The sequence below is a fragment of the Notothenia coriiceps genome, unplaced genomic scaffold (assembly GCF_000735185.1).
Source record: "Notothenia coriiceps isolate Sejong01 unplaced genomic scaffold, NC01 NC01_scaffold00026885, whole genome shotgun sequence".
Lineage (NCBI taxonomy): Eukaryota > Metazoa > Chordata > Actinopteri > Perciformes > Nototheniidae > Notothenia > Notothenia coriiceps.
Window position 1 is genome coordinate 72,480 of NW_011359586.1, and position 26,458 is coordinate 98,937.

General features: G+C 38.5%; 1 protein-coding gene across 1 annotated transcript; it reads right to left on the bottom strand.

The window, feature by feature from the left end:
• Positions 1–2,993: 2,993 nt before the first annotated feature.
• LOC104957373 (myosin light chain 4-like) lies at positions 2,994–3,959 on the bottom strand. Its single transcript, XM_010784995.1, has one exon. It carries the CDS (start codon positions 3,858–3,860, stop codon positions 3,258–3,260), a length of 603 nt encoding a protein of 200 aa, XP_010783297.1. The 5' UTR covers positions 3,861–3,959; the 3' UTR covers positions 2,994–3,257.
• Between the last annotated feature and the right edge of the window lie 22,499 nt (positions 3,960–26,458).

Genomic DNA, 26,458 nt, shown 5'->3' on the forward strand with positions numbered 1-26,458 from the left:
GAACATGGCTTGTTGCCTGTAGCAAAAATATGAGGATCTCACAAATTGCCACTTTAAATGGGACAAACTGCTGCCACTTGATATTTATGTGCGAGTGTGAGCACTCCGCTGGTTTATGCTGCCACCTGGGCTGCGAGAACTATGGAAAGAGCAGTTTGTATATCTGACATTTTAATATAATACACTCTTAAACAACCAAAACAATTGCAAAGCCATTGCTTTGGACATTTCAGTAGAGGCATCAGATATTGACACACTTCATGAACATGTAACATCTTTTGTCCACCTTTTGTAAATCTTCGGTATAACGAATATTTCAAATGTTGTATACAAGCTGGTGGATCCTCTCAGCCAGAAGCCCCACGTATTTGACAAAGGCCTTTAAAACTAACAGCTGCTGATTAATCATGATAGGTCAAAATTACTGGCTGGCTCTCATCCGGGTATGGAGCTGGCTGCCCAGTGCACTTAGAACCTCTTTGCATGTACTTGACAGCTGCATAGAGTAAGTGTCACTTCTGCCAATTTGCTCCATCTTTTTAGTCCTTCTACAGTAAGCTAAATATAGCTTCTATGTGTATTTTAAGTGCTATAACAAATTAAAATGTCATTTGTAGTTGATTGGTAAAATGGTTTACAGCAACTTGAGATGTTGTCCATGCGTCCAAATGTTTTATCTTTTATTCAAATCAGTTTTATTTTACGTTCTGTCTTGTCTTTTTTTAATATTATTGTAATTTGTTCTATATTTTTAGCACTGTTCGTCGTGTATGTTAATGTGAAAGCCAGCAGAGACAAATGTGTTTAATGATATTGGGCTACATAAATACAGCTGATCTGATTTGATTTTACTTAACTAATTATAGTAGTTTTAACAAGCACAGAAATAAATGTGTCTCAGGAAGTGACTAAGAGGCTGAAAGAAGTATACTTTCAGCTTTAAATTATGTTACATATAGGTTGTTTCTCAATGGCGAGTACGCTTGCTTGGTAGCACATGTCTTCTGAGCGCCTTGCTTCAGAAACGAGGCAAGAATACTTCCTGGCATTTGGAAAGCAAAGAGTGGAACAGGCTAGCAAGTGTGCAGGTGTGCGTCATATGAGAGGCCCCGCCTTACATTTTCCGCCACAGATTTGGGGAAATTGGTCCGTGCGCAAAGCATTGTGGGGATTTTAAGACCGCGGAGTCTAAACATGTGCAGCCTCGAAATTTCTCCAAACGAAGTACGCTGGGCTCGGTAGATTTCCAAGTATGCTGGACATTGGATCAGTACTTCGGCGGCACTCGATGACGTAGTATGCTTGAAATAGTGGCTCTGGAGCAGCTTTTCTTGCGATTGAGAAACACCCGCTGTCTGCTTTAAGACTTAATATGGGATTGTATGTTGCTGTTTTTATCACACACCAAGGCATATCTTTGTTGATTTTTAATGTGTTTTTGTTTGTGTGAGTTGCGGTTTATGACCTCCAGGCAGAATCAGAAACCTTTACTCCCAGGCTAAAGTGAGACCCACTATTCTATTTGTGACGGTGGATCCAGTCTTTGTTTTATTTATCTACATAATGAATTTAGTTCAGGACTTAGTCTTCAAGATACTACTGGTAAACATTGTAACAAGGGAAACCTTGTTTCCAAAGCACAGTAGACCTTTACTGTGCTTTGTAAAATTCTGTATAAAATGGCATTTGAATTTAAATGTTTCACTGCTCCATATTATGGCACCAAATCAGTCAGTTTAAATAAGGACACAACTAAAAACTATTTTCATCTGTGTTTCCTCATCCTCTGAGTTTATATGCAAATTGTATTTTGCACTTGTTATCGGTACAAGAAGGGTTCACATCTTGTCTTTTGTTTTCTTCTGCTGACATATGAAAGAACAAAATGAGTCATCCAAATTGGAACACTTCTGCCAGCTGAACATGTTCACATCTCCATGTTAGGCATTAAATGGAAGTGTTGCATGATTGAGTTATTATTCCACGGAAAGGTCTGAATACTGTTGAGAACTGATGCATTTCGGAATGCTAATTAAAGAAAAATATATGCTGTTTTTCAGTTGCTTTTACATTTCAACCTGCACAAACAACCTCATAAGTATAATTTTCACAGCTCTGTGTCTGATTTTGACATTGAATAAGAGACTTCTGATGTGGGTTTCCAGTACTTTCCATTCCACTGTGTGAATGAAAACACTCGACAGCTTTTTCCCCCAGCTTTTACTCAGTTCCAACTGGCTGGTCCATGTGGTTCTCAGCAAACCCTTGTTGGCCAGCCTTTTCCGTTACAAGAACACAAACAACACAAATGTATGCTCCCTACTCTGTGCGAAATGATGGTGAGCCAAAGAGCTCAATGGCCTTACAAAGAAGGCTGAATATGTAGAAACCTGCCTCCTCTTGCACCCTGCTAGTCAACAATTGCTTAGTGCTGCTTTAAAAGCTTTTCATATCGTGTTGATGTGAACTATCAAGTGTTGGTTGTGGATAGTTATGACTAAGTAGATGTTCTGTCATAAAAAAATGTAACCGTTTAAACCTAAACATGTTATTTATACACTGTTCACTGACTGTGTTAATCCTAAGACATCAACACAAATTACTCTGTCAGCCACTGCACCAGAAGCGAGGGCCTGTCCTTGGAGCACCTGTCTCGTAGTTGTCAGAAGGAACTGGATGAGTGTATGCATGTGTGTTTGTGTGTGTATGTGTCCAGCGTGTGGGAGTATATCTTGATCCACAGCAGCTGCCCCTCAAGCACAATGACAAGCTAGCTCATTCACACAGTCTTTGTGTTAAGTAGAATAGAATCAAATCTGTTCTATTTTCAGATGGAGCCAAATCCTATTTGTTTTTCGTCTACCAACAATACTTTCCCCTAATCACATTAGCACAGTTGATGCGAAACGTTGAATAGACAGAAAACGAGCACTTTTATCAGCAGTCCTTCAAATGTGAATGTTGTTTATACCGAAATGACATTTGTGAGGCAGTTTGTAATTATATTTTCTTTATTAGTAGAGTTTTTCTTTATGTTATCTCACTGACATTTCATAATACTTCAGAGTGCTTATTAAAAATAACTTATCATAGGTTTTGCAGCAGACTTTTTTGCATTGAACATTAATTGCTGCTCTTGACATACTAATAATGTCACCCACTAAGTGACATGATCACCTCTAAATGCTCAAAATGTTTAGCAAGGATCCAGAAAGTGAACAAAACTTAGGTAAAGTCCGTATGGTTAAATGTCACGCTTATCCAGAGAGAATGTGCTTAACAAAGGAGGCATAGTTGATACACCCATTGGTATCCTCCTGCCCAACCATCAGTCTGTCCACCTCGTCTTCTGTCATCCTCTCTCCCAGTGTCGCCAGTACATGACGCAGCTCTGCTCCCATGATGGTGCCATTGCCTTCCTTGTCAAAAACCCTCAGCCCCTCCACAAAATCCTCAAAGTTGCCTTGATCTTTTGCACGGGAGATATGTTGCAGCATTGGCAGGAAGGTCTCAAAATCCACCATTTTAGTGCTCATGTCCTCTGGCCCTGGCTTTCCGAGCACCTTGAGCACATCTGCGTTGGTAGGGTTCTGACCCAGAGCTCGCATCACATCTCCACATTGGCCATATGTGATCTTCATATCTCCAGTCGGTGTGCGGTCAAACAAGGTGAAGGCTTCCTTGAACTCCTCAATCTGGTCGGCATTGTACTCAAGAGTGATGCTTTTGGGATCGAACGCACGCTCCTTGGGTGGCTCGGGCAGTAGCTCTGGAGTTGGTTTAGCCGCTGTAGGAGCATCTTTCTTAGGCTCTGGCTTTTTGGGCTCAGGTTTCTTTGGTTCAATCTTCTTAGGTGCCATGTTGTCAAGGGATTCAGAGGTGAGCTGGTACTAGCTGGAAAAACAAGCAAGAGTCTGAAGGGATTGGAGAGGATTCCCGAGCACACAGGGCCACCTCTTCTTCCAAAGCTTTTATATGTGCTTTGTCTAGGGAGCAGTAGAGCAATTTCTAACAGCACACTATACAAGGAAGAAACCTGAAATAGATTCCCTTAGCAAGTGATGTCAACATTAAGTATTGTGCTCAGCTGCTGTCATCTGGCCAACAGGGATATTTGCTGTCATAAGCGGGGGTCCAGTTGCATTAGGCCGAAAATGTTCTGTCTCTCTGATGGACAAAGGGATCACAGCACAATGTATTAGCCCATGAGGGAGGGGGACAAAAATAGCTTTGCTGGCTAACTGCTGAAAGTCTAGGAAACACTGCTTTCTGGAACAATGCTTTTTTTCAGAACGTCAAACACACACATAGTTAATTATTTCATTTCAGAGGTCTCATGATGGATCAGCGCACTTTGGGACTTGTTATCATGAAACATTTTATAGTAAGAGAAAGCCTTCTCTTTTGGGACACTATGGTGATAGGGCTTGAGGGACATGGATTAAATATGGTTTATATTTTGTGCTATAGCTTTATGGTGGTTAGGGTCAGGTAAGAGACAGAAGGAATGCCAAATTGTTTTAGTTGAGATTAGATATGTGTTTGGATATCATCAGTGCTCAACGATATGTTTAGGACTTTGCTTGGATTCTCCCATTACTACATATAGTTTACAAATTGTACATAAGCCACATATGTGCCAATTCTAGTGTTGCATTTAGAGAGAACAATTACCATTTTCACAGTTTTTTGGAACAGCGGAAAGAGTTTGAGTGAATTTTGTTTTGAGAACACATCTCCAAGTTGAGAGATGGCACCTATTCAAAATGATGACACATCTTTATTTTATATATTTCCATTTCCTTTGTGTTCCCATGACAAGCTTTGTGTACAGTATACTACATACATGTAGGGATGCACCAATACCATGTATATCAGTCCGATACTGTACTTGTATTTATAATCTCAGATTCAACCACACTCAATACCGCTTTACGGCAACGTGACGTTAACCTTTCGTAAATTGAGCAGGTAGGCGGAGAAGAAGCAAATCCTGAAGTTTGGAAATATTTTAGGATAAGCAATGATGACAAAAGTAGAGCCGGCTGCAAACTATGTAATGGATAATGTGCAGCGAAAACTTATTATCCTGCTTATGAGACGGCTAAATACTAAACATACTAACGACTTGACTCCCAATATTAATGGAGATATTTTATTGACTTTAGTTGATCGTAATGCTTATGCTAAGAAAAAAAAACTCTGTTCCAAGGCACACCAACGACTGGAACTGCGCCAACAACAACTTAATTTACACGGAACGGCAGCACTGACCGATGTTTTCTGTGATTGTGCAAGTCTGTTCACAGTTTATTTTCCACTAACAAGTCCTTAAACAATGCCAGAGCCCATACCGTGTTTCCGTTTACTTCCTGTATGCCTTCTTCTGGTGATTTATCTGATGTCCAGCACTCCTTTTAACCTCTGTTCCTTTCTCTCCGTTGATCATTATTATGCTTAGCTGAGGTTTGTTCAACAGTATTACTAACCTCTGAAATGTCCGAATTGACCATCAGAGTCAAGTTTTCAACTAAGCTGTGTAATAAGCTCTGCTAAATTGTCAAGAGGTGTGGTGAAAAGTTAAACTGTAAAGGTTATACAGTATTAAGTACTCGTATCGGTACTCGTATCGGCAAGTACTCACATGTAAGTATTTGTACTTGTACTTGGTCTGAAAAACAGCGGTAATGGTGCATCCCTGCATATATGTTGCACGGTTACAAGGTTAAAGCAAGCAAAGCAATTCCATTATGTCTTTAGTTTATAAATACGTAATATGTCACTTGACTTTATGTAGATGACAACTCTGTAATACCCTTCAGTGAATGATAAATTAACCAACCAAACATTCATTTCATTTATGGGAGCGAGGGTGTACATAGGATGTGCAGTTCTGTGACACAATCTTAATCATAAGAACTTTAATTTATGCATGCATCACAGTTTATCAACTCAGTTTAAGACAGCTAAAGCCTGTCATGCGATCATCACATGTACCCTTCTCTATATTCATGCCAGTCTCCCTTGATCCGTCAATCTAGACTTTGAAGTCCTAGGGCAGTGTATTGTGTGTGTTTGTTTGTCAGTATGTCCTTAGCCAAAGATCACTATCTACCTTCTCTTTGTTTTTGAGGTCACATGGTTATAAAACTGACACCCAATTTGTCTTCTTTAAGTGTGTATGTGCCTATGCACGTTTGTGTCAGACAGAAACAAAGAGTGAGACTAAATTGAAAGTTTACACTGAAACACCATATACTGTACACAATATTCCAGGTATTTCCCTAATATTACCTAAAGTGAACAAACTGTAATTGTGAAATTATTGTGTCACCTAATAGTATGATGTAATAGGACACAAGTAAAATACATGTAAGAGCAATATAACCTCTCACATTCATAGTGACCTTCAGGGTAAGGCAGATGCTGGTTGACATGTTCACATTTTGAAAAGGTAAACACAGACATGTGACTCAAGTCAAGTGCTCCAAACCCCAAGCAAGTTCCAAGTCCTTCTTACTTGGTCAAATCAAGTTAGGTCAGTGGTATTTCAAGTCAAGTGTAATCCTATGATGAGGCAAGTCAAGTAAGAAGTCAAGTGAAACTCTGGAGCAGAGAATTTGTTAAGCTTTCACTCAGCAGCATAGTGGATGTGACATAAAATGACTTGTGTTCCTTTTTTCCCTTTACAACTTATTTTAAACAAGGCTTCAATCAGTACACTGCTATTACAATGATTGAACCAGTGGATTGCTGCTTTCAGCATCTGAAGTTGAAGTGGTAATTTCCTTGGTCCCTACTATCAGCTGCTGTTGCTAATTTCAAAGGGTACACTTTGACAAGGTTTTCAAAGTAAATATTCGTGAATACAAGTGCATGAACTGGTTAGAGAAATACGTATCTACATTATCATAAAACCATATCAAAAAAGTTTAAATTAACAATGTCCAGGTTGCTTGTTAAATTGGCTTTGATAAAAAAAAATGATGTGTGAGGTCGAGGTCTCAAGGAGAAACCAATGGTTTTTATATGGACATTCCTTTTGGTCAGGGGGTAAAGGTGAGGCTATGTTTAAAGTGTCCAGGCAGGTATTAACCCAATTGTGTACATTTTATTGATATTGAGGATGCAGTCAGCACAGATAAGAAATACTTATGAGTATGTCAAGGTAGGGCCGGCCCTGACCAATTTGCTGCCCTAGGCAATAATTTAGCTGGCGCCCAGGCACACAGGGGATAGGCCCCCCAAATGCAGACACTCACTATGACTCGCACATGCATGCATGCACTGGGGCAGTTCAAATTGATTTGGGGGGGGGGGTGCCATAGTTTATGGGCACTGTACGCAATATAGGCGTAGTTCTGTTAGTATAAGATAATAAGATGCACTTTGTTGATCCAAAATTGGGAAATTGTGTTGTTATGAACCTGTGGGGTTCCCCAAGGCTCTATCCTGGGCCCCATCCTCTTTTTACTGTACATACTGCCCCTAGGTTAAATTCTCACTAAACACAATATTCCCTACCACTGCTACGCCGCTGGCCCCAGGCTTTGGAACACTCTGCCCCTCCATGTGAGGTTGGCGGAGAGACTAGGGTTTTTTAAATCCTCACTAAAAACACACTTCTTCGCCCTGGCCTTCTCGTCAGAGCGGAGCATGACACCTTACTATTCCCTGTGTTTTTGTTTTTTATATTTCTGTTGTATGTATGTATGTATGTATATGTGTATATGTGTATGGGTTGATGCGCCCTTAGAATTTGCCTATACTGCCTATGCCAAGGGCCGGCCCTGTGTCAAGGTGCTGACAACACAATTGTGCAGAAAGCAGACACAGATCCAAACCTAGATGATAGTTTAATCATATATGAGGGAAATTAATAAAACTAAGATATGATCCATATGCACAGTACAGATAAATACATTGACAGTTCTGTCTCAAATGCAGTAATATACTGCACATGAATTTACCGATTTACCATTGTGCTCTTCAGTATGCAATGTAGCCAAAAACTGTTATTTTTAAAGAAGCAGAACAGATCTGATTATCAATGCACAATATCATGGCTATAGAATAATGACACTATTTGTGTTATATTGGTTCCCTAAAAGCCTTGTTTTTAACTTGCAATTCTGTCTACCACCGGGTAGGATCTCCCAGGAAAATGAAGGCTTGATTTATTTATCAACCATTGCACACCTAAAACAGAAAGAGGATAGCCCTTTCGTTTTTTCCTGATAGCCATTCGTACCCATTCCAAGTAACAAAAGAGTATCGATGTCAATGATCAAGACTTTCAAATACATTATACTGTGCTTTATTTTTTAGGTCCATTATTTTTGTTTTATATTTACAATAACTGAAATCACTCGGATGTGAAATATTGTACTAGCGGTTGTCAGAAATAGAGAATGTATAAGCTCCATGGAGCTCCATATTCATTGTAGCTATTCTAAGATATGTTTGAGCAGGAAACGTAAAAAAAACTATACCCACCAAACCCTACCTAAAGTCAATCATCCCCTTTTAACCCCACTCGGTAAGTCATCTGTGGGCAAGTGTGCCTCCATTACTGTTTTAGTTGAGGGTTTGTTTATATCTGTGACCAAGCGAAGAGAGGATGGTCAAAGACAGCAAGCCCTTAATCCCAGAGATAACAGTGGGAATGAGGCAGGCAGACCAATTGTCTAGTCCAGGCTAATAAAAGAGAGTGATTGAGACAGCGGTTGCATTCCTTCTATGGCCCTGAAAGGGCGTGACTTAGACTTAAAATATTCACTGTTTTGTTAAGTGGCTAAAAAGGGAAGCAGACATGAGCTCCTTTTTACCCCCGGAGACAAATTCATTGTTTTGTGTGTGGAATTTTCTTGCTCACCTATCGTAATAAAAAGAACAAAAATAATGTTATGGATTGTCATCAATGTGAAACAAAAAAAGACATTACTTTATTTTGGTTCTTGAGATATCCCCAATCCAAACCAAAAAGTATGCACAGTATGAAAAGCCACTGACTTTGTACGTCCCACTTTAAAATACTTTAAATATTTGCATCATAATTTACAAAATAACACCTAGCAGTTGCCCATCAAGATTTAATTTTGTGTTGACAGTGAAGTATTTCAAACATCAATGGTTTATAACCAACAGCTGCCACTGCAAACAACTGAGCCATTTCCGTAGCAAACTCCAAATGAGGTATAGCTCTTTTGGATTAGCTAATCTGAAATATAAATGAATTTCCTCTATTCGGTGGAGTGGAGTGGAAAGTCACACAAAACTTTTCTTATGAGTCCGGTAATAATATTGCAATAATAATGGAATGACTGTTGCTGGAACCAGCTTGCAGACATCTGTGTAAACAATTTAATTAAGACCATGTTTGATGAATTATAACTGGTGAAGGAACTGCCTGTTCTAATGCTTCAGTTTCTTAATTACACCAGACATCCATGTGTTCATTCTCTTTGCCCGCCCCATACTCTTTCCCCTGCTCACAATGATAGAAATTGGAAAACTACAAAAGGGAAAGTGCATTTCACACTCTACTGAAGCAAAGCAAGCAATTTGAAATTAATCAAAACACAATAAGTTTACAACATGATAAAGAGACGATGTATATGAAATGAGTGGAGTCAATTTGTGATACTCATCCCACTGTTTTATAATGCAACATTTAAAATAGTAGTAGCCAAGAATTACACATTGAATTTATTGCATTTTGGGTTCAGAATTTGTATTATTTATATGTTTTTTTCTTGAATCTGAAATACAATTCTGAGACACCCTTTTAGGTAAACGGTATTTGCTAATGATCTTTTTACACAAACATCGCTGCGTAAAAGCCCTGAAGTGGATAGACTGTGTGTCTTTCAGGTAAATAGTTATATATAGTAGTGACCTTTGTCATTAACAAAAAGGGTAAACCATCAGTGAAGCCAAGCATTGAGAGTCGGCGCTCATAGCAACAATAGCAGTGACTTAACTCACCGGGCATTTAACCAGAGAGGAGAGCATGTCATGTTCTGAATCAGATTATCATGTGATCATTAAATTGTTGTATCTTGTTTCCTTTAAGAGACCAATCAGATAAACCAGCCTAGCTAAAAAATAAAGCACAATTATATTCTGATACGCAGGTTGGATAGGCTTAACAACAACACAGAGATAGGTGGAAATTCTGTTGTCGATATTCCATCCATCCATCCATCTTCTCCCACTTATCCGTGGTCGGGTCGCGGAGAAGAGCCCCAAACTTTCTTTTCCCTGGCCACATCAACCAGCTCTGACTGGGGGATTCCAAGGCGCTCCCAGGCCAGCGAAGAGATAATCCCTCCACCTAGTCCTAGGTCTACCCCTCGGTCTCCTGCTGTTGTCGATATTACGGAGGGTAAACCTTTAATAAAGAAATATCTAATATATACTACCTAATTACAAGGTGACTTCACAATCTTGTTAAATGTAGATATAAATGTTATTGGTTCCTCGCAAAAACATTATCTGTGTATGTTTTGAAATGTATTCATTCATAATTTTTTGTTAAATATCTTTGGAGCTGCGACACATTTAACCATGTAAAAGGTTATTTGGGGACATTGTTGACGATAGTTCATTGTGGCAACTTCAAACACAATTTAAAATGGCCTGACTCTTAAGACAACACACAATGGCAAGAAACAATGACCTTAAATAACTTGCATAATTTGACCCTATATAAACTATCCACTTTTAGTTGGGTCAGTCAGCTTACAGTAGGGCTGCGCCGACTATACTGTAGCTGCGAGATCACAGCGCACATCCCCCTCACCAGGAATGAGCACTATGCCTCCTTCTCACAGGCTTGGATTGGAATTCTGACGGGGAGATTAGGGAACTTTCCAAGCTATTCATACCACCCCTATTCTCTACAGAGTACTTGGCTTGGTGGCAGAATCCTCTCCTGCTCAGCTGGACTATTTCCGATGTGCCTCTGATGCTGCGTTTGGAGCGTGTCTCTGAATGGCTTTTACCTGTTTATCCCAGCAGCACACAGGCTTATGAGATGTTTTCCTCAAAGCTTACCAGGTGCTTTTCTCAGCTGGAATGCCGGTATGTTTAATTTAGACCCATAATCCCGGTGAAAGTGGACCAAACATGTATTTGCAGTCCGTTCACTATGTAACACGGAAATGTGGACCCAAAACTTTTTTGCATCTCTCCTGTTGGCGCCTCTCCGTGAAAATAAACTGTGTCTGGACTCACAAGAAATGTGTTCTGACACAACAGAAAAGATTGCATAGCCATAACAAAGATCATAATGTATTTCAAGCAGAAAATAGATTTTACATTGAACCATACAAATATTGAAACAGCTAGAATGCTCAAGAATAAAGATGTTACAAAAAAGCAACCATAAAAATGCCTCGCATGTGGACTCACAGTGGGTTTGGCATTTGGAGACATATTAACATGATGAAAATGTTGCTTTGGTTATTGTAGGAACTACATTTAGATTTATTCAGTCTGTATTTAATGTAACATTTTATTTGCTAAATGTGGGTGAAGGTGGGCCAATGTTGCGCTAATTATTTTTTTGACCAGCATAGTATTAATTTCACATTTACAGTTGTCCCAGAATTGGCTTAATGCCAGTAATGCTTTTTCAGGAAAGAGCTTGTATGCTAAAAAATAGAATAAAACAGTGGTCGTGTGCTGAATGCAACACTTGCCATTTGCTTTTATTTCCATCAAATGATCATGTTGCTTTGATTTCACAATGCAGTTTCAACATTTATGGAAGTCAGCGTATGTCCTACCACTACTAAAAGGAGGGGAGGCCACCTTATTAAACAATTATAGACCCATCTCCAAATTGTCAGTTCTGGCCAAGGTTCTTGAAAGCCTAGTGAGTGAGCAGGTAAAGGTGTTTTTATGTAACAATGACATCCTGTCTAAACATCAGTAAGGTTCAGAAAGCAACATACTGTAGCACCATCACTGCCACAATGAAAGTGGTAAATGATATTACGAGTATTTTAGCTGAGTTGTCCAGCTCTATTTGTTGACCTATCCAAAGCTTTTGATACCGTCGATCATCGCATCTTGAAGCAGAGGCTGATCAGTATTGGCTTATCCTGCCATGCAGTGGGGTGGTTTGTGAACTACCTCTCTGAAAGGTCCCAATGTGTTAAGTTCGATGGGCTGTCTTCTGAATGGTTAAACATCACTAATGGTGTACCACAAGGTTCAGTTTTAGGTCCGCTATTATTCTCTATCTATATTAATAGTTTAGGTGAAAATGTCGAAGGAGCAACCTTACATTTTTATGCGGACGATACCGTTATGTACTGTGCAGGTCCCTCGATTAAGGAGGCTGTTGTTAAATTACAGGCTGTTTTTAACATTATTCAGGCTCAGCTCTCTGAGCTTAAGCTTCTTTTAAATGTGGATAAAACCAAGGTAATGCTCTTTTCTAAAGCTAAAAATACACCAGAGACTGCTTTGGATATTGTAACTACGCAAGGAATACAACTTGAAGTGGTTACCTGTTACAAATACCTGGGTATCTGGCTTGATGACTGTCTCACTTTTAAATTTCATGTAAATAACCTGCTTAAAAAACTGAGGGTTAGGCTAGGTTTCTTTTACAGAAATAAGTCCTGTTTCTCGCTTGAGGCCAGGAAAAGGCTAGTCACTGTGACCTTTTTACCTGCTCAGGCGATGCTGCGTATCACAGTGCACTGAGATTTTTAACAAATTGTAAAGCACTTACGCATCACTGTACACTGTATACCAAGGCGGTTTTGCCATCACTTACTGTACGGAGGCTCAGTCACTGGTACATTTTCATTTGCAAAGCCATGTTGGATAAACTACGATCTTATATCTGCTCCCTTATCTCTCTGCGAATTGAAAGTAGTTATTGCCTGAGATCGCTGTGGCTTTATTAAATGTGCCAAGTACTAGGACTATCTTAGGGAAGAAAGCTTTTAGATGTGCACCTCCACTAACATGGAACAGTCTGCAAAAAAGAATGGAAAATTACCAATCTAGTACCACTACATGTTTTTAAAGCTCAGTTGGATGCTACACAATCAGATGCTGTTGGTACCTGTACATGTGGATAGATATGTAAATTGTAATCCCTGTAATCTTTGCTGTATGATGTCCTTTTGTTGTTCTGTTGGTTATGTTTTTATGTCTTCATGTGGAACCTACTGCTGCAGGTCTCCCTTGAAAAAGAGATCAATGATCTCAATGGGATTTCACTTGGATAAATAAAGGTTTTGAATTTAATTGAATTGACATTTGCTTCTGGACACCAAAAAGAATAGTCGGTTCCTCTGTGCCAATTTATGTAGATCAAAAGCATGTGAATAAAAAAAGTATTAAAGAGGTACTTCATTCATTTAATTTAGGATTACTATTTGGAATAATACAAAAATAAGAGGTTCAGTAAGTAAGGATATTAGGATAAAATGTTCTGATATTCATTTAAAATGTCTGAGTTGGCTCATCATCTCTCTCTTGGCTGAAAGACATAAGTCAAAGTTGCAAGTGCTCGGCCATCTCAATCTTCACGTCTGGTGAGGCAGAGACGATGAGTCAAGGTCAGTTGCTGGGCAACAGAAGAAGCAATCCCGTACATAAATTGGTTTCTGACAAATCTGGGTCTTCTTCCAACAAGGCCAGTCACTCTGCTTAGTGAGAGATGTGACCACAGAGCAGGAAGGAGGATATTTGTGCTTTCGTTTTGGAAAGAATATTGACCAGACTGTGGAGGATTCTAATTAGAAGACAAGTAGAGTGACACTTCTGACTTTTTATGTTCTTCAATGAATGTAGCTGTTACACCCAGATTATTAGTTCTGCAGTATATTTAGAAACACTACACATTTAATCCTACAGAACACGTTTCAAATGTCCCTGAATTTACTGAGGACAGTCAGTATATTATATTAATATAGATATTCATAATCTGTGTTGAGGCAAATGCACAAATAATCGAGGAAATAGGAATAACATTTTCCTTTTGCTTTACAATTGATCTTGTGTCTACAAATCTATTTTGTCTACTCTTTCACTCGTTCAGGATTTCAAAAGTATTGCATACTTTACAATGTAGATTCAATGGGGACTAATCCGTCCTCCTGCCCTTTACAAAGGCGGAGATGGACATTATAAATGTCACAAAGATAAAAAACTTGAATTAGCTAAGACTTAAATGCATTGCTTCATCTGTTTCTTAGGATTGTAAAGTATTCTGTTGGGGTGTCGAATCAAATTTGGATAGTAGGTTAATCTGCCAGTGTCACATCAGACCAAAATCAGTCATTAATAATGCATGTGCTTCCTCATCTATATTTCCTGTGTTCCATGCTCACATTGGCAAACTGGCGCCAGAGACTCCTTTGTGCTCTTGCCCCTTGCAGAGCTGACCTGTTTTGCCTGCATGCTAGTGCTGCATGGCAGGAAACGAATAGAATTCATTTTCTAAGTAAGTCAATAAGCAAGAAAGTAAATAAGGGTTTTAACACGCCAAATATGTGCATGCATTCTGTGTACACTGAGGTTACAGAAGGGTAATCAATTGACTGAATACTGTCCCTCAGGAAAAATATCCCACATGTCAGATACACTTTGAGATGAAACCTCCTATTTGTAATGGAAAACAGTAAAACAACAAGATATTTCAGTAACTCATTTACATTAGTCACACTTTTTCTCAATTTACAGATCACATGCGAGAATAGTATTAGTTGTGGTAACCTTGAACCATGATTTCAGACATTTGAAAGCAGCAAATCAACTCGGGACGACAACCCCTAAAACATTTGCACTATAAACATTTAGGCATCTCTCTTGTGAATGGTAAAGAGCTGCATTTATATACTGCTTTTTATCTATAGAGCTTAACAATGTGCATTCAGTCACCCATTTACACACAACGATGGCAGTGAGATACCCTGCAAGGTGATAGTTGGACCATTGGGAGCAATTTAAAGTTTAATGTCTTGCCCAAGGACACTTCGACATGTGGGCAGGAGGAACTTGGAATGGCTAAAACTAATTCTAACACAGCCTCTACAGATGCAGGATATCTACATGTCCCAGCAAAACAAGCACATCACCTTGATACAACATCGAGGCAATTGTAAAATGCCCTGTTTATAACCAATAGTTTGTGCAAGCTTTTCAGCTGTTGGTTGGATCTGTTTTTTATAAATCCAAAGGAAATCAAATGTGGCAGGGGTTTGACAAATACCTTCTGGATGCTCACTCAGACTCAGTTTACGCTGTTGTCATACACCAACAACAAAGACAGTTGCAGTTATCCAACATTTCAGCAGATGTACAACACCTACTTGATGTATGGGAAGATAAGAGGAAGGCAAAACAAAACAAATGAGACAAACAAACGTGCATGCTGCTGACACGGCCTTTCAGTTTTGGCAGGTGCTCATGCCCTATTAATCGCCTAAAGTGTGAGATTTGTATTGAACTAAATGGTATGCACCAGTAACAGCTGTGGCCACTGCATCAAAATGTAATGAGTGCATAAATAAAAGCAGAGATGATGATGAGAATTACAAAGGCCTGCTGGGATATTACACCTCTCCAACGAGCATGGCTGGATACTAATGTATGGCATTCACGCGTGTTGTGATAATGTCAGGAGAAAGAGCAAAGTATCAGATCAAATAAGTATCATTATGTCCTTAAATCATGTGATCAACCTTTTTTCTGACTACATATAATTGGTGCCACACTCTCTTAAATTTACTCAGTCTATTTCAGCGGCCATCATCACAATACTTTGCAGCGTAAACAGATTACATTCCCTCTCACCCAATTAAAAACAGCTGATCCTAATCAGCAGGTGAAGACAAGGCCTGATGCAAAAAGAGGAATGGAATAAAGAAAGCACCACAGACAGAAGGAATACAATCCAACAGATTTATTGAGTAGAGTTATACTACCCCAATATGTTCCAATGTATCTGTGTTGAGATTGTGTGTGAGTAAGGAAGTAATGAGTATTACAATCAGATTATTCATATTCTCCTTGGATCATCTACCAATTAGTGTATAGGTACCAAACTGCCTCCACGGCAGCATTATAGAGATAAGATGACTAAAACAAGGGAACTAGTTATCGTGAATCTACGCTGCTACCGGCTGTACCCCAGGACACAAATTGAAAAGTCTTTATCAGCTACAGTATGTCTACTCTTAGAAATGCCAAGAGTGGGTGTAACGAATGATGAGATACGGCTCTACAAAATGGAAACACCTGTGGATAATGTGTTTTGTATGAAAAGGAAAAGAAAGGAAATCGAAAGCAGGGTGTGCACAAAAAGGGGCTTTAATATTCGCCCTGATCTGCCTAGATACTGTATTTACAGGCAGGTCACAGTCTGTTTCCCAATGCTTCCCATTCTAACCTTTTTTCTCCACTCTGCCATGATGACATTTATTTTGAACATCAAAAACACATTATTACTCCCTCCAGAGTTTCCTCTCCTCAATATAAAGTCCAACATACATGTGATAAAAGTGGCATGCAGTCTTTCTCTTAGACCTCTGGGATATGTTTTTTATATGCCACTGATGATACTTGATGAGGTTTGTTTGGCAGTCGTGTCTAGCTTTGGGGGAATTGTGTGTGTTAGAACCTGGCTTCGGCCTTCAGGGTGTCAAATTTGTAGCAATAACCATTGAGGTTGACAGCCGGAAAGTATAGGCTGTGCTCAATCTTGGTCTCATACTGACTGGAAGGCAGCGCATAATTTAATAAATTCTTCAAGAATCAGGAAAATGTGAACAGGTGTACTCCTACAGGAGAGTCCTTACAATATCTAGCAGGTTTTGGAATCCACGTCTCCCGAGTGAAATAATGCAATACAAGATGATGGTACTCAACAATGTTTGTTTCGGGAGCCACAACTCCAGCACACATATGATCCCTCGGGATAAAAACGTTAGTATCTCTAGAGAAAAACTATCAAAGTGGGTGTGTTTACTCTTCTGGCAGCTTCAACAGCTCTGGGTATTTAGACATTCTGCTTCGGACTCCCACACTAACAGACATTAACAGAATATGGCCATGCTGTGCCCTGCTGCAAAATACACACATACCCCCTTGCACCAAACACAGCTTTATGGATTCATAACAGCACACTCACACAGCATTCCTTCATTGCCCCATTGGTGAATCCAGTTTTTGTGGCCCAGATAGTTAGTGGGGTGATATACCTCAACAGTCAGCAGCAATGACAGCATTTAGAGCATTCTGGGATTTATTTCAACAAATAAGCACGAGGGCCAAGCACATACAGTACACATTTTTTATAATATGCCTAGAAGAAATGGCTTTGCAAAACAACTATGACAGCAGCCTTTAATATGAAGTTCAAATGTACTTGCCATTTTACATAAAAAGGATATGAATTAGGATACGCAGAGGGTTTTTAAAAGTGACATTATAGGCAGAGCAGGCAATATACAAACTGACATGAATTCAAAGTGGTAACCTTTATTGTCCTTCTTGAACAATGTTATTGGAAATGATCCCATAAAACTGTAAATGGACTATATTTACAGTATAAAAGGACATTCTACAAACCAATCACGGAGCTCTCCAACACGTGAAAAGCATATTTTCGTACAATAATAGCAGATGTTACAAAGCAAGATGCAAAACTGCTCATCAGGAGGGGCAAGATAATAAACAAGGAACCGTCCAATTACCAGACTACCGCTCTACCTCCTCTGTAATGTCGCCTTTGACATAAACACTTATAAAATGATTGCATCTGGAAAGCCAGGTGCCTGATTTTAAGTGTAGTGTTGGACCGTTATCCCCATGTCTTACCTAAAACTGTCTTGTGAGCTCGTGGCAGAACCATGAAACCAAAGAAACAAAAAATACAAGTTTATATTATTTATCAATAACAATAAAAAAGCCATCATTGCATTCAAGACATTAACTTGTCATCTTGTGTTCCCCTACCGAATATATAAAAGGCAAAATACAGCACCACATGAATCAGAAATATTTACAAGAAATGAATATGTCATGAGCCCATGACATTTTGCCTGTGCTTCAATTAGGCATGTGCTTTAATATGTGTTCTTTCATACGAATATTCATAAAAAACTTGAGGAAAACACGTAAGCTACTGAAAACCTATAATATTTAAAAACTTTATGACACATCAGCAATCAAAAAAGGTATGGCCAGAATACGTTTCAGCAATATTATTTTTATTGTTGAGTGAAGCTAGACAGCCAGCTTACATTCAAACGTCCTCCAATAAAGCCACAAGGACTTTCAACTTAACTGTAGTTACTTATTTTGGATTTGTAAAACTGTCCAAATACTGAGATATTGACATAAATCGATGCCTTGTTTGTCCAGTATATTTTACCAAACGCAGAGCGCTCACTCTGACACTTTGAGCTTATAAAACCTTAAATGACTGACAAACTTTAAAGGCAGAACAACATATTTGTTGTAGTTTGACATGTTTTTTGCATACTCACTTTCTTTACTTGTTTTGTGCAGTGTAAAGATTGTTGGCCGTTAAATCTGTGATATGTCCTTCCTGCTCACTGTAGTCCCTCGAAGGCCTCTGCTATTTAATTTAAGTGCAGGGTTGACATGATTTTTATCACAGATCTCCAAAGCAATGTGGAAACAGTTTTTTGAAGGATTCTTGCTGTGGTGCAGAAGGTGCAAGCCCCCAGGCACAATGAAGTTGACAACTGTTTCACTGATGTTTCTAACATGCTGGAGAGTAAGGCAGAAGGGACAAAATACACTTTTCCTCCAGTTTACTACTTCCTCCACCGCAGTGTGGCGTAATGTCTGAGCTCTGTACATGAGACCTTTACTTGCGTCCACACAATGACGTGGTGACATTGGAGATGATAGATGTATAATTAAAAAGCTCAAACTCTTAATGATTTGTGCTTAATGTGTTTTTTAACAGTGCAGTAGCATGGCTCATGGTGGCAATTTGAAGGAACATTTGGGTTCTCGAAAATCACATTTTAGGAGGATTCAGGCCTGTGAAAATATGATGCACTTAGCTGCTGGCAATGAGTTCCAGACATTTGTCACAATATTTCCAGGCGAGGAAGACGAGGGCAATGAGAGAAAAGGCAGGAACAAACTGGAGGTGGTGTACCAGTGAGATGCATGAGAGACTGACAGAAGTAGCCAAGAGGTAGACTTGTTTCAATGAGCTCACAGTAAAATGGTTTTCACAGTTCTGCTAGATTGTCTATAGATTTGAGCATGCCTTTCACGGTGGAGTAGAAATCCTCTTGATGTTCGGCTTCAGCATGTTTATGTGCACCACGTTGCTTCTGGAAAAGCCCACCATTATGTATCATCCATCTGCAGCTTATAATAAGCCTAAATTAATGTGTTTTGTTTCTATCTAATATTCTGTCTGGTTGTTGAAAAGAGATTGCTAGCATTACAATTAAACTTAATAAAACCTCCTTTAATGTTAACCTTTTGCTTGTTTATTTAGTAAAGCATCACTGTGCTGCTAGAAGCAACATTTACGTTCTCTTCTTCTACCAATTTAAACGTGGTTTTGTTGTTCATAATGTAGCAAATTCAAGAAAACAATTAGCCTACATCTCCTGGACACCCTGGAAAGAACTCTGCTTTCTCCAAACACATTTCCTTTTGTCTCCAGGATGTTGTTAGCCTGATCTTTATTCTAGTCTTTTTTGACATCCCTACAGGAGACAATTGCAAGAAAATTACTAAAAGCAGGGGGCAAAACCTTTGCAACAACTGACTGCACACAGGTATGGAATGATTTGCTTCTTGGGTGAAATAAGGACAATAAGTACATTGTTTTTCGCTTAGAGAATGGCTTCTTTGCAGTCTGCCGCTGAAGCTTGGACTGATTTGTTGAAGTTTGTCCACATATAATATTATAAAAATGCTCCTGACTGATCTAAATGAAGTCAACGCAAAGACTCCTTCAGGTACAGTTGACAATTTTGCAACAGTAAGGGTTTTCTAGGCTAATGCTTGCCTGGGATGAGTTGGATAAGTATTGTCCCTCTATTTTTGGCATCAAAAGGACAAATTAAAATAATATATTTTAAGTTAAAAAGGAAACCTTTTTGGACATGTTTTGTGAGTCGTTTTTGAGCTTAGGTTTTTCATGTCGCTCTCACCTGCACCCAAGTCTCTTTAGATATGCTCAAATAGTTTCTGAAGATGACAAAGATAACAGCAAAAAGTAATTCCATATCCAGGCCTCAAAGCGTATACATATTTTACTATAGAAAAAGCCACTGCCTAGAAACTGAAAGTGTATCCAAGTGGAGCTACAGTTATTCAATGTGTGTGTATTATTTCTCAGAACAGATTCATCCTCTGACTCACTGTTGCATGTGTTGATTTTTGTGTGTTAATGATGTGGGTTGAGTTAGAGGTTCCTATCTCCTATGCATGCTAATGAAATATTTCTACTTATATGGTGTCACACTGACAAGGTGTAATCATGTATAATGTGGCAGTTTGGTTTTAAACATATTCTAGAGAGTTTTTAAAGATGGAACAACTTTTAGTAAATGTTTGCTTCGAAACAATAATAATCTAAAGATATTTCGTTCCTCAGGGCTAAAATTGACCCTGAATGACGGGACCTAGTGCAAAGTGACAAACACCCAATTACAAAGTTATGTTACACTTAACCTCATCAACTCATCAACATCTCTCATCTGTCTTCACGATGCCATCTTGTGGTTGAAATCTATCCAAATCCTGGGCAGCAGAGGTGTTACCTTATTAAAGCAGCAAAAAAAAGTGATTCAGCTTTTAAAAAAGGGACTATATTTGAATTATAGCCCATTACAATATGTGTACTGTATTCCAAGGGCATTTCCCTGTGTAGCATTACCCCATTTGGGAATTATTATGATATCACATAAGGAAAGTAGGGGGAAATGCATGCTTAGATAGGCACTGTAATTATCTTGGAGATGTGTTATTGGTTATGCTCTTTGCTGCTTATTTATAAATATTAAAATTGGTTGTTTGTATTCGGTAGTCTGCAACAATATGAATACAGCTTATTAAACAAGTTGAATACATGAACTGCAGAGCCTTTTAATATACAACCAAGTGAACTCTCTTTTTTTTTTTTAAGTTTTTCATCATTGCTTTGGGTTATTTATTTATTTTCTGAAACAGTGATAACATTCTCTAAACTGTAAGTTACATTTAACTGTAACCTTTTTCATTGAAAATCACAGTTACTCATGTTATCAATACTTCAAAACATAGATGTTTTTCCCTAACCCTGGAAGTGTTTTGTTCTACTTTTTTGTTGACACTGACTGCTTCCTGTAGCTCCTCAAAATTGCTCATTTTGTCTAGCTGGAAACTACTGTGTATCACACTGAGCTATTCAGAATGCATTTTCAAGAGTAGGTCAACACTTTCTGGAAAAAGCCAAACTTTACAATACTGTAGTATACAACAAATATATGAACATGTATATGTATACATTTAAACTGATTTGTGTAGCAAATGGTCAAATGCACAGCAAATATAAAATGTACATATGATCCTTAATGTGATAACATATAACAGCATAGCATGTAACTTACAAATGAGGCCAACAGCAAACTTCCCATATCATATATATGGAAACGTATGTCTGAGAGATTATAATGACACATTATTTTGCATGTGATGGATTACAAAACGAAAGACTGTTTAGAAGATCCTATGCGTTTGACAATTTCACTGAGAATCAACTCATCAAATTTATTCAGCAAGCCAAGTGATCATTCTGCAAATTGTAGACAATTATTTATACTTTATGTGACAAGCAAGTCCAGTTTGCTTGAATGAATGACTAAATCAAATCTGTTGAAACAACAAACTAATTGTTAAGAGATTTGAACTTACTGTTTTGAAAATTACAAACAAATTCTCATTTAGGAATTGAGCCAAAGTGAATCAGAAAAACTCTAATACATTCTCTCTAGTGGACTAGTCTACCTTTTGCACCTCTATTTCCTTTACTCTTCCACAAAAGCTGCCCTTTATTTTTACATGAAAACACTGTGTTTATGTGTGTTGTATCCATGCACATATGGCAATTTTCCTGTTCATGTTTTAATAATGTAGTGACACGGTGAACAGATGATGACACAGGTGCATTATTGCCCTCGACTTCCAGTTTTTCTACTACATATGGTACCCTCATGCTGGATTGTTGTAACATGTAACAGCTTGTAATACACATAATGTTGTAGTTAGTACACCATGTTTTGTATTCCAAGTTGTGTCAGTATAAGTAGGAGTAGTCAGTATTAAATGCAAAAAATATTGAGAACAAAAGAGCAACACAAAAAGCTACAACCCAAGAATATGTTTGCCATGGAAAAAAACAACATTATTAATATGAGCTAGTCTACCTTTTGCATGGGACAGACTCTTTTCTGTGGCTAAAATCATGACTTTCCTCACACCTTTCCAATTTTGTGTAACTGTCATAAACCAAAATCCAACAAGCACTGCATGTAGCGATTGCCTATTTGTGAGGAGGTGAGAAAGGAGACATGATGGCATATTTTCTACCCTGCGGCGCGCTGTCTGGCAGTAAACACCTTTACCTTGGTCAGACGACAGGCCGTATGCACTGGGTGGTTTCAAGCGTATCCGGCTTTAGCTTCAGCCATGACCTTAACCCAAACCTCTATCATCTGCAATCTAGAGCATTTGATTAGTGGATCTTATCAGACGTGGTGACAGCCCAGAAGGACAAGGAACGTCTTCCTTCTTATTTAATATAGTGGCTTGTCCCAAAGGTTTGTGACTTTACCCACATGCCCTTGATCTCCTTGTGGTGATTGGCTAACAGGTCCTGTAAATGCTGCACTCTTCCCAATCAAGCTTAACTGCCTGCAAGAGTTCAGCGTGACCTTTGTGTGACGTCTATGTGACATTGTGTTAATAAATATGTATTATCTTGTGCTTTTTTCAGTATGCTGACATCCTAGTCGGGCCTTCTCCATGGATGTATAATAAGAACTGGATACAAAGTGGGAGGTGGGGCCTCGTTCATTCCTATGAGAGTTGCTCATTGGCGCATGAAGACAAAATGGCCCAACTTTTGAGAGAGCGAAACGTCACGAAAGTATTCATGTAATCATATAATCCGTTCTTATTGTGCATCCATGGCTAAAGGTAAAACTCATGTAGTACTGAACACGTCACATGAACGTGCCGGGCGGCGCGGTCCCATGGGTTAGATCCGCGTTCATAATGCCGAGGAAGATAACTTTCAGAATAACGTTATTAACACATTTTACAACTTGAGGACTGAATGTTTTTAATAAGGGCTATACAAATGTTCATACTGGGTAGTTTATTTAGTTTAAAAGAAAAGTATCCAACGATTTACAGACGTCTCTTTCCCAATGTTAGTCAATGGGAAAAAGTATTTCCGGGCCCAGCGACTGATACGGAAGTGTAGTACCGCCGTTTGTCCACAACAAATATTTTCCTCAGAGTCCGGCGCACTTCCTGGGGGCTTGGCCTTCTCACCTCCACCTCTATCTCAGCTGTCTTCGGGCAAACATTTTTTCTTTCGACATTCACCTTTTATTTCCTTCACACTAGTAATATTACACAACTACATCCAACATTTTGCCACAGGTCTAGCTCTGACTGTTGTGTCAGAGAATGAACATTGAGAATACACTCTTTTCTAAGATGATAGTTTATGCCACATTGTTGAACAAACCTGGCTCTATTGAGAAAAGCCATCCAATTGTGGACTTTGTGTTGAACAAACATATTTGTCTTCAAGAAAAACATTGGATAACCCTTGAAATTGTTTAACTTGACTTATTATTTTCTCCTTCACAGACCTGATTACATTCCCAAATGGAGAACAAGGAGTTTTATGCAGGGCTATAAACACTAAGAAGCCATAGCCTGTTTATGTGAGACACAAGGAAAAATGTATACCACCATTACTAAAGGAAATCAATATAAACACTCTATATAAAGACACACAACTGGTGAATAATGCATGATAAGATTTCACACAAACAGCAAAGGGTAAAATGAGTGTTTGAGGTTCTTTCTCACTCCAAAGACATAGCTGCTGGCGTGTACTGTCATCAGAGGTTAATGTCCTATGTCTCAGTACAGGATAGACTGCATCGGTTTGAACTGATAAACCAAACAAAATGGTACATTTGTGATTCCATAATTCACAATTCACTATTTCTAGATTTTTTTATATTTGGTTATTGTAAACACAGAAACACAATAAAGTAAAGAAAAATATCAACAATTATAGCAAATTATATAATTAAATGTCCCCTATTATACAGTCTTTCATCAATATATTATAGACTGCCAAGGCACACAGGGGAGTTAGGATCTGAAGTGTTTTGCTCGAAATACCAAACAGATCCATTGTAGCATCCCATAATCCCCTCTGTTTCAGCCCTTTTTCAAAAGTGCAGATTATATGTCTGTTAATTTAGATGAAAATAAGGAGCCACTCCCAACGCCCCTCTGCAAGATATTTAGTTAAAAAAAAACACAATGGTGCTCTAGGTGGAGATTCAGGTGATAAGGTGGGGGATTTTACCCTTGTTGGTTATTGGCTAATGGTTACACAAGCAAAATAATCGTTATGACATCATAAAGTGGCCAAAATCTGATCAGCTCATTTTCAGACAAAAAGAGAGCTAATCTTTTTTTCCTGAAACTTTCAGAATGATTTTGCATAAATAGGTGACCTTAAATGTATTCCAACTAATGACTTCAAGAACACAGCACTCACTAAGATACTATGGCTACCCTTTTCTGGTGTGCAGAAACTGATGGTTGTGATTCGAGTAACTGCTCCTTCATTTGTAATTCTGTGGTCGAGATGTTGACAGCCAGTGCCTGAAGGTAAAATACGGTCCTGCCATGCGGCTCACGTAGCTGTTCCACTTGCAGCTCCTGATCCTCAGTAGGGAGATAGTAATACTGAAATGCTTTGTGTTTATGTGTGCACAAGAAGAGAGACAGGTTTAACTGAAGAAGTAGCTTAGCTAGTGTACTGCTCAAGGAGATCATTGTGAACAAATAAAACCTATGAAAACGTCCAAGCATGCAGTTACCAAGCAACCGGTACAACTGAATTAATTATTCAGTAGAAGAGATCTGGCATTTTGTGAGCTCACATCTATTTTTTTAAGGCTGGTTTGGTATAATTTCTAAAAATATAAATGTCTATGTTCAAAAAGTGTTTGGAGAGGTTTTACTTGTCCCCTGCCATTGTGACGAGTGTTTTAGTTTCCGGTCATAAAGTGTTTTAAGGTGTATATAAGAGCACATTTTTCCTTGCACTCCCAAATACTTATATTTCATATCTATTATATTTCACCAAACACAGGGGTAATGCGATAGTATTAGTGCTGTGTGAATTGGCATCTCTATTATTTAGTGTCCTTTTCTTCAATTTTTCCCAGGATAGAATATATACAGTATGATATTGAATATAATTTAATAATGATACATGGTGTTTTGACAAAATGTTGGGCAAAAACATAATGTGGCTTATCATGCTACACAAAATAGGAACTGTTCACACGCACACCAGATCAAGAGGTGATCAAGATTAGGTGAGTATTATATAAACATATATGAACATACAAATATAACTGTATTATATTGTATTATATGTATAGAATATTCATAATATTAAATGTACATATAATTAAGTCTTATATGTTTAAACTAACATGTGTTAAACTTCTTGAAATCATATCTGTGCAGAATGTCATAAAACTGCATTTAAAAATAGACTTATCTTGTGTGAATAAGCTGCAGAAAACACAGTGAAGCGGTAATTTCTAAATCACATGAGGTCCCCAGGTCATACTACACCCAAGAAATAGCATGCCTGATTTGGGCTTTTGTGATACACTCAATGGCAATCAGGGGTATTGTTACATTACCCCTTTGTAGTAGAGGAATATAATCCTCAAATTACACCTTATTAACAAATTCAAACAGTTCACAGTGTTCTCTCTAAAGTGTTGATTTACTGATGATGAATTTTTCCACGGAAGCACACAATAGTAAGCCCACATTTATAAGACTATGTCATTCAGTGCCTTGTGCTAAGCAGCCTAGGTGGCATCCTGCACTGAAATCAACCTTTGTGACCGTAAAAAGGAAGCGTTGGCATTTTCCGTCCAAATGTGTAAAACAAGCTATGTTTACATATCCTGTTAAATAATTAACTACTTTATTTTTATAAATAGACGACACAGCAGTCTAAACCCAAATGAATGGATTGCGTTTTGGGCATGAAGCTGCAACCTGAAGCATAATTTCTGTTTAGCACAGCTGTGAGAGCTGCCAAACCGCTTCTAGCCGTATTGTGGCTGGCTGAACACATCCAGTTTATACACTGATGGAA

What these genes read in the sequence shown, in the direction of transcription:
- LOC104957373 (XM_010784995.1), bottom strand. Translation starts at nt 3,860, where the DNA reads ATGGCACCTAAGAAGATTGAACCAAAGAAACCTGAGCCCAAAAAGCCA.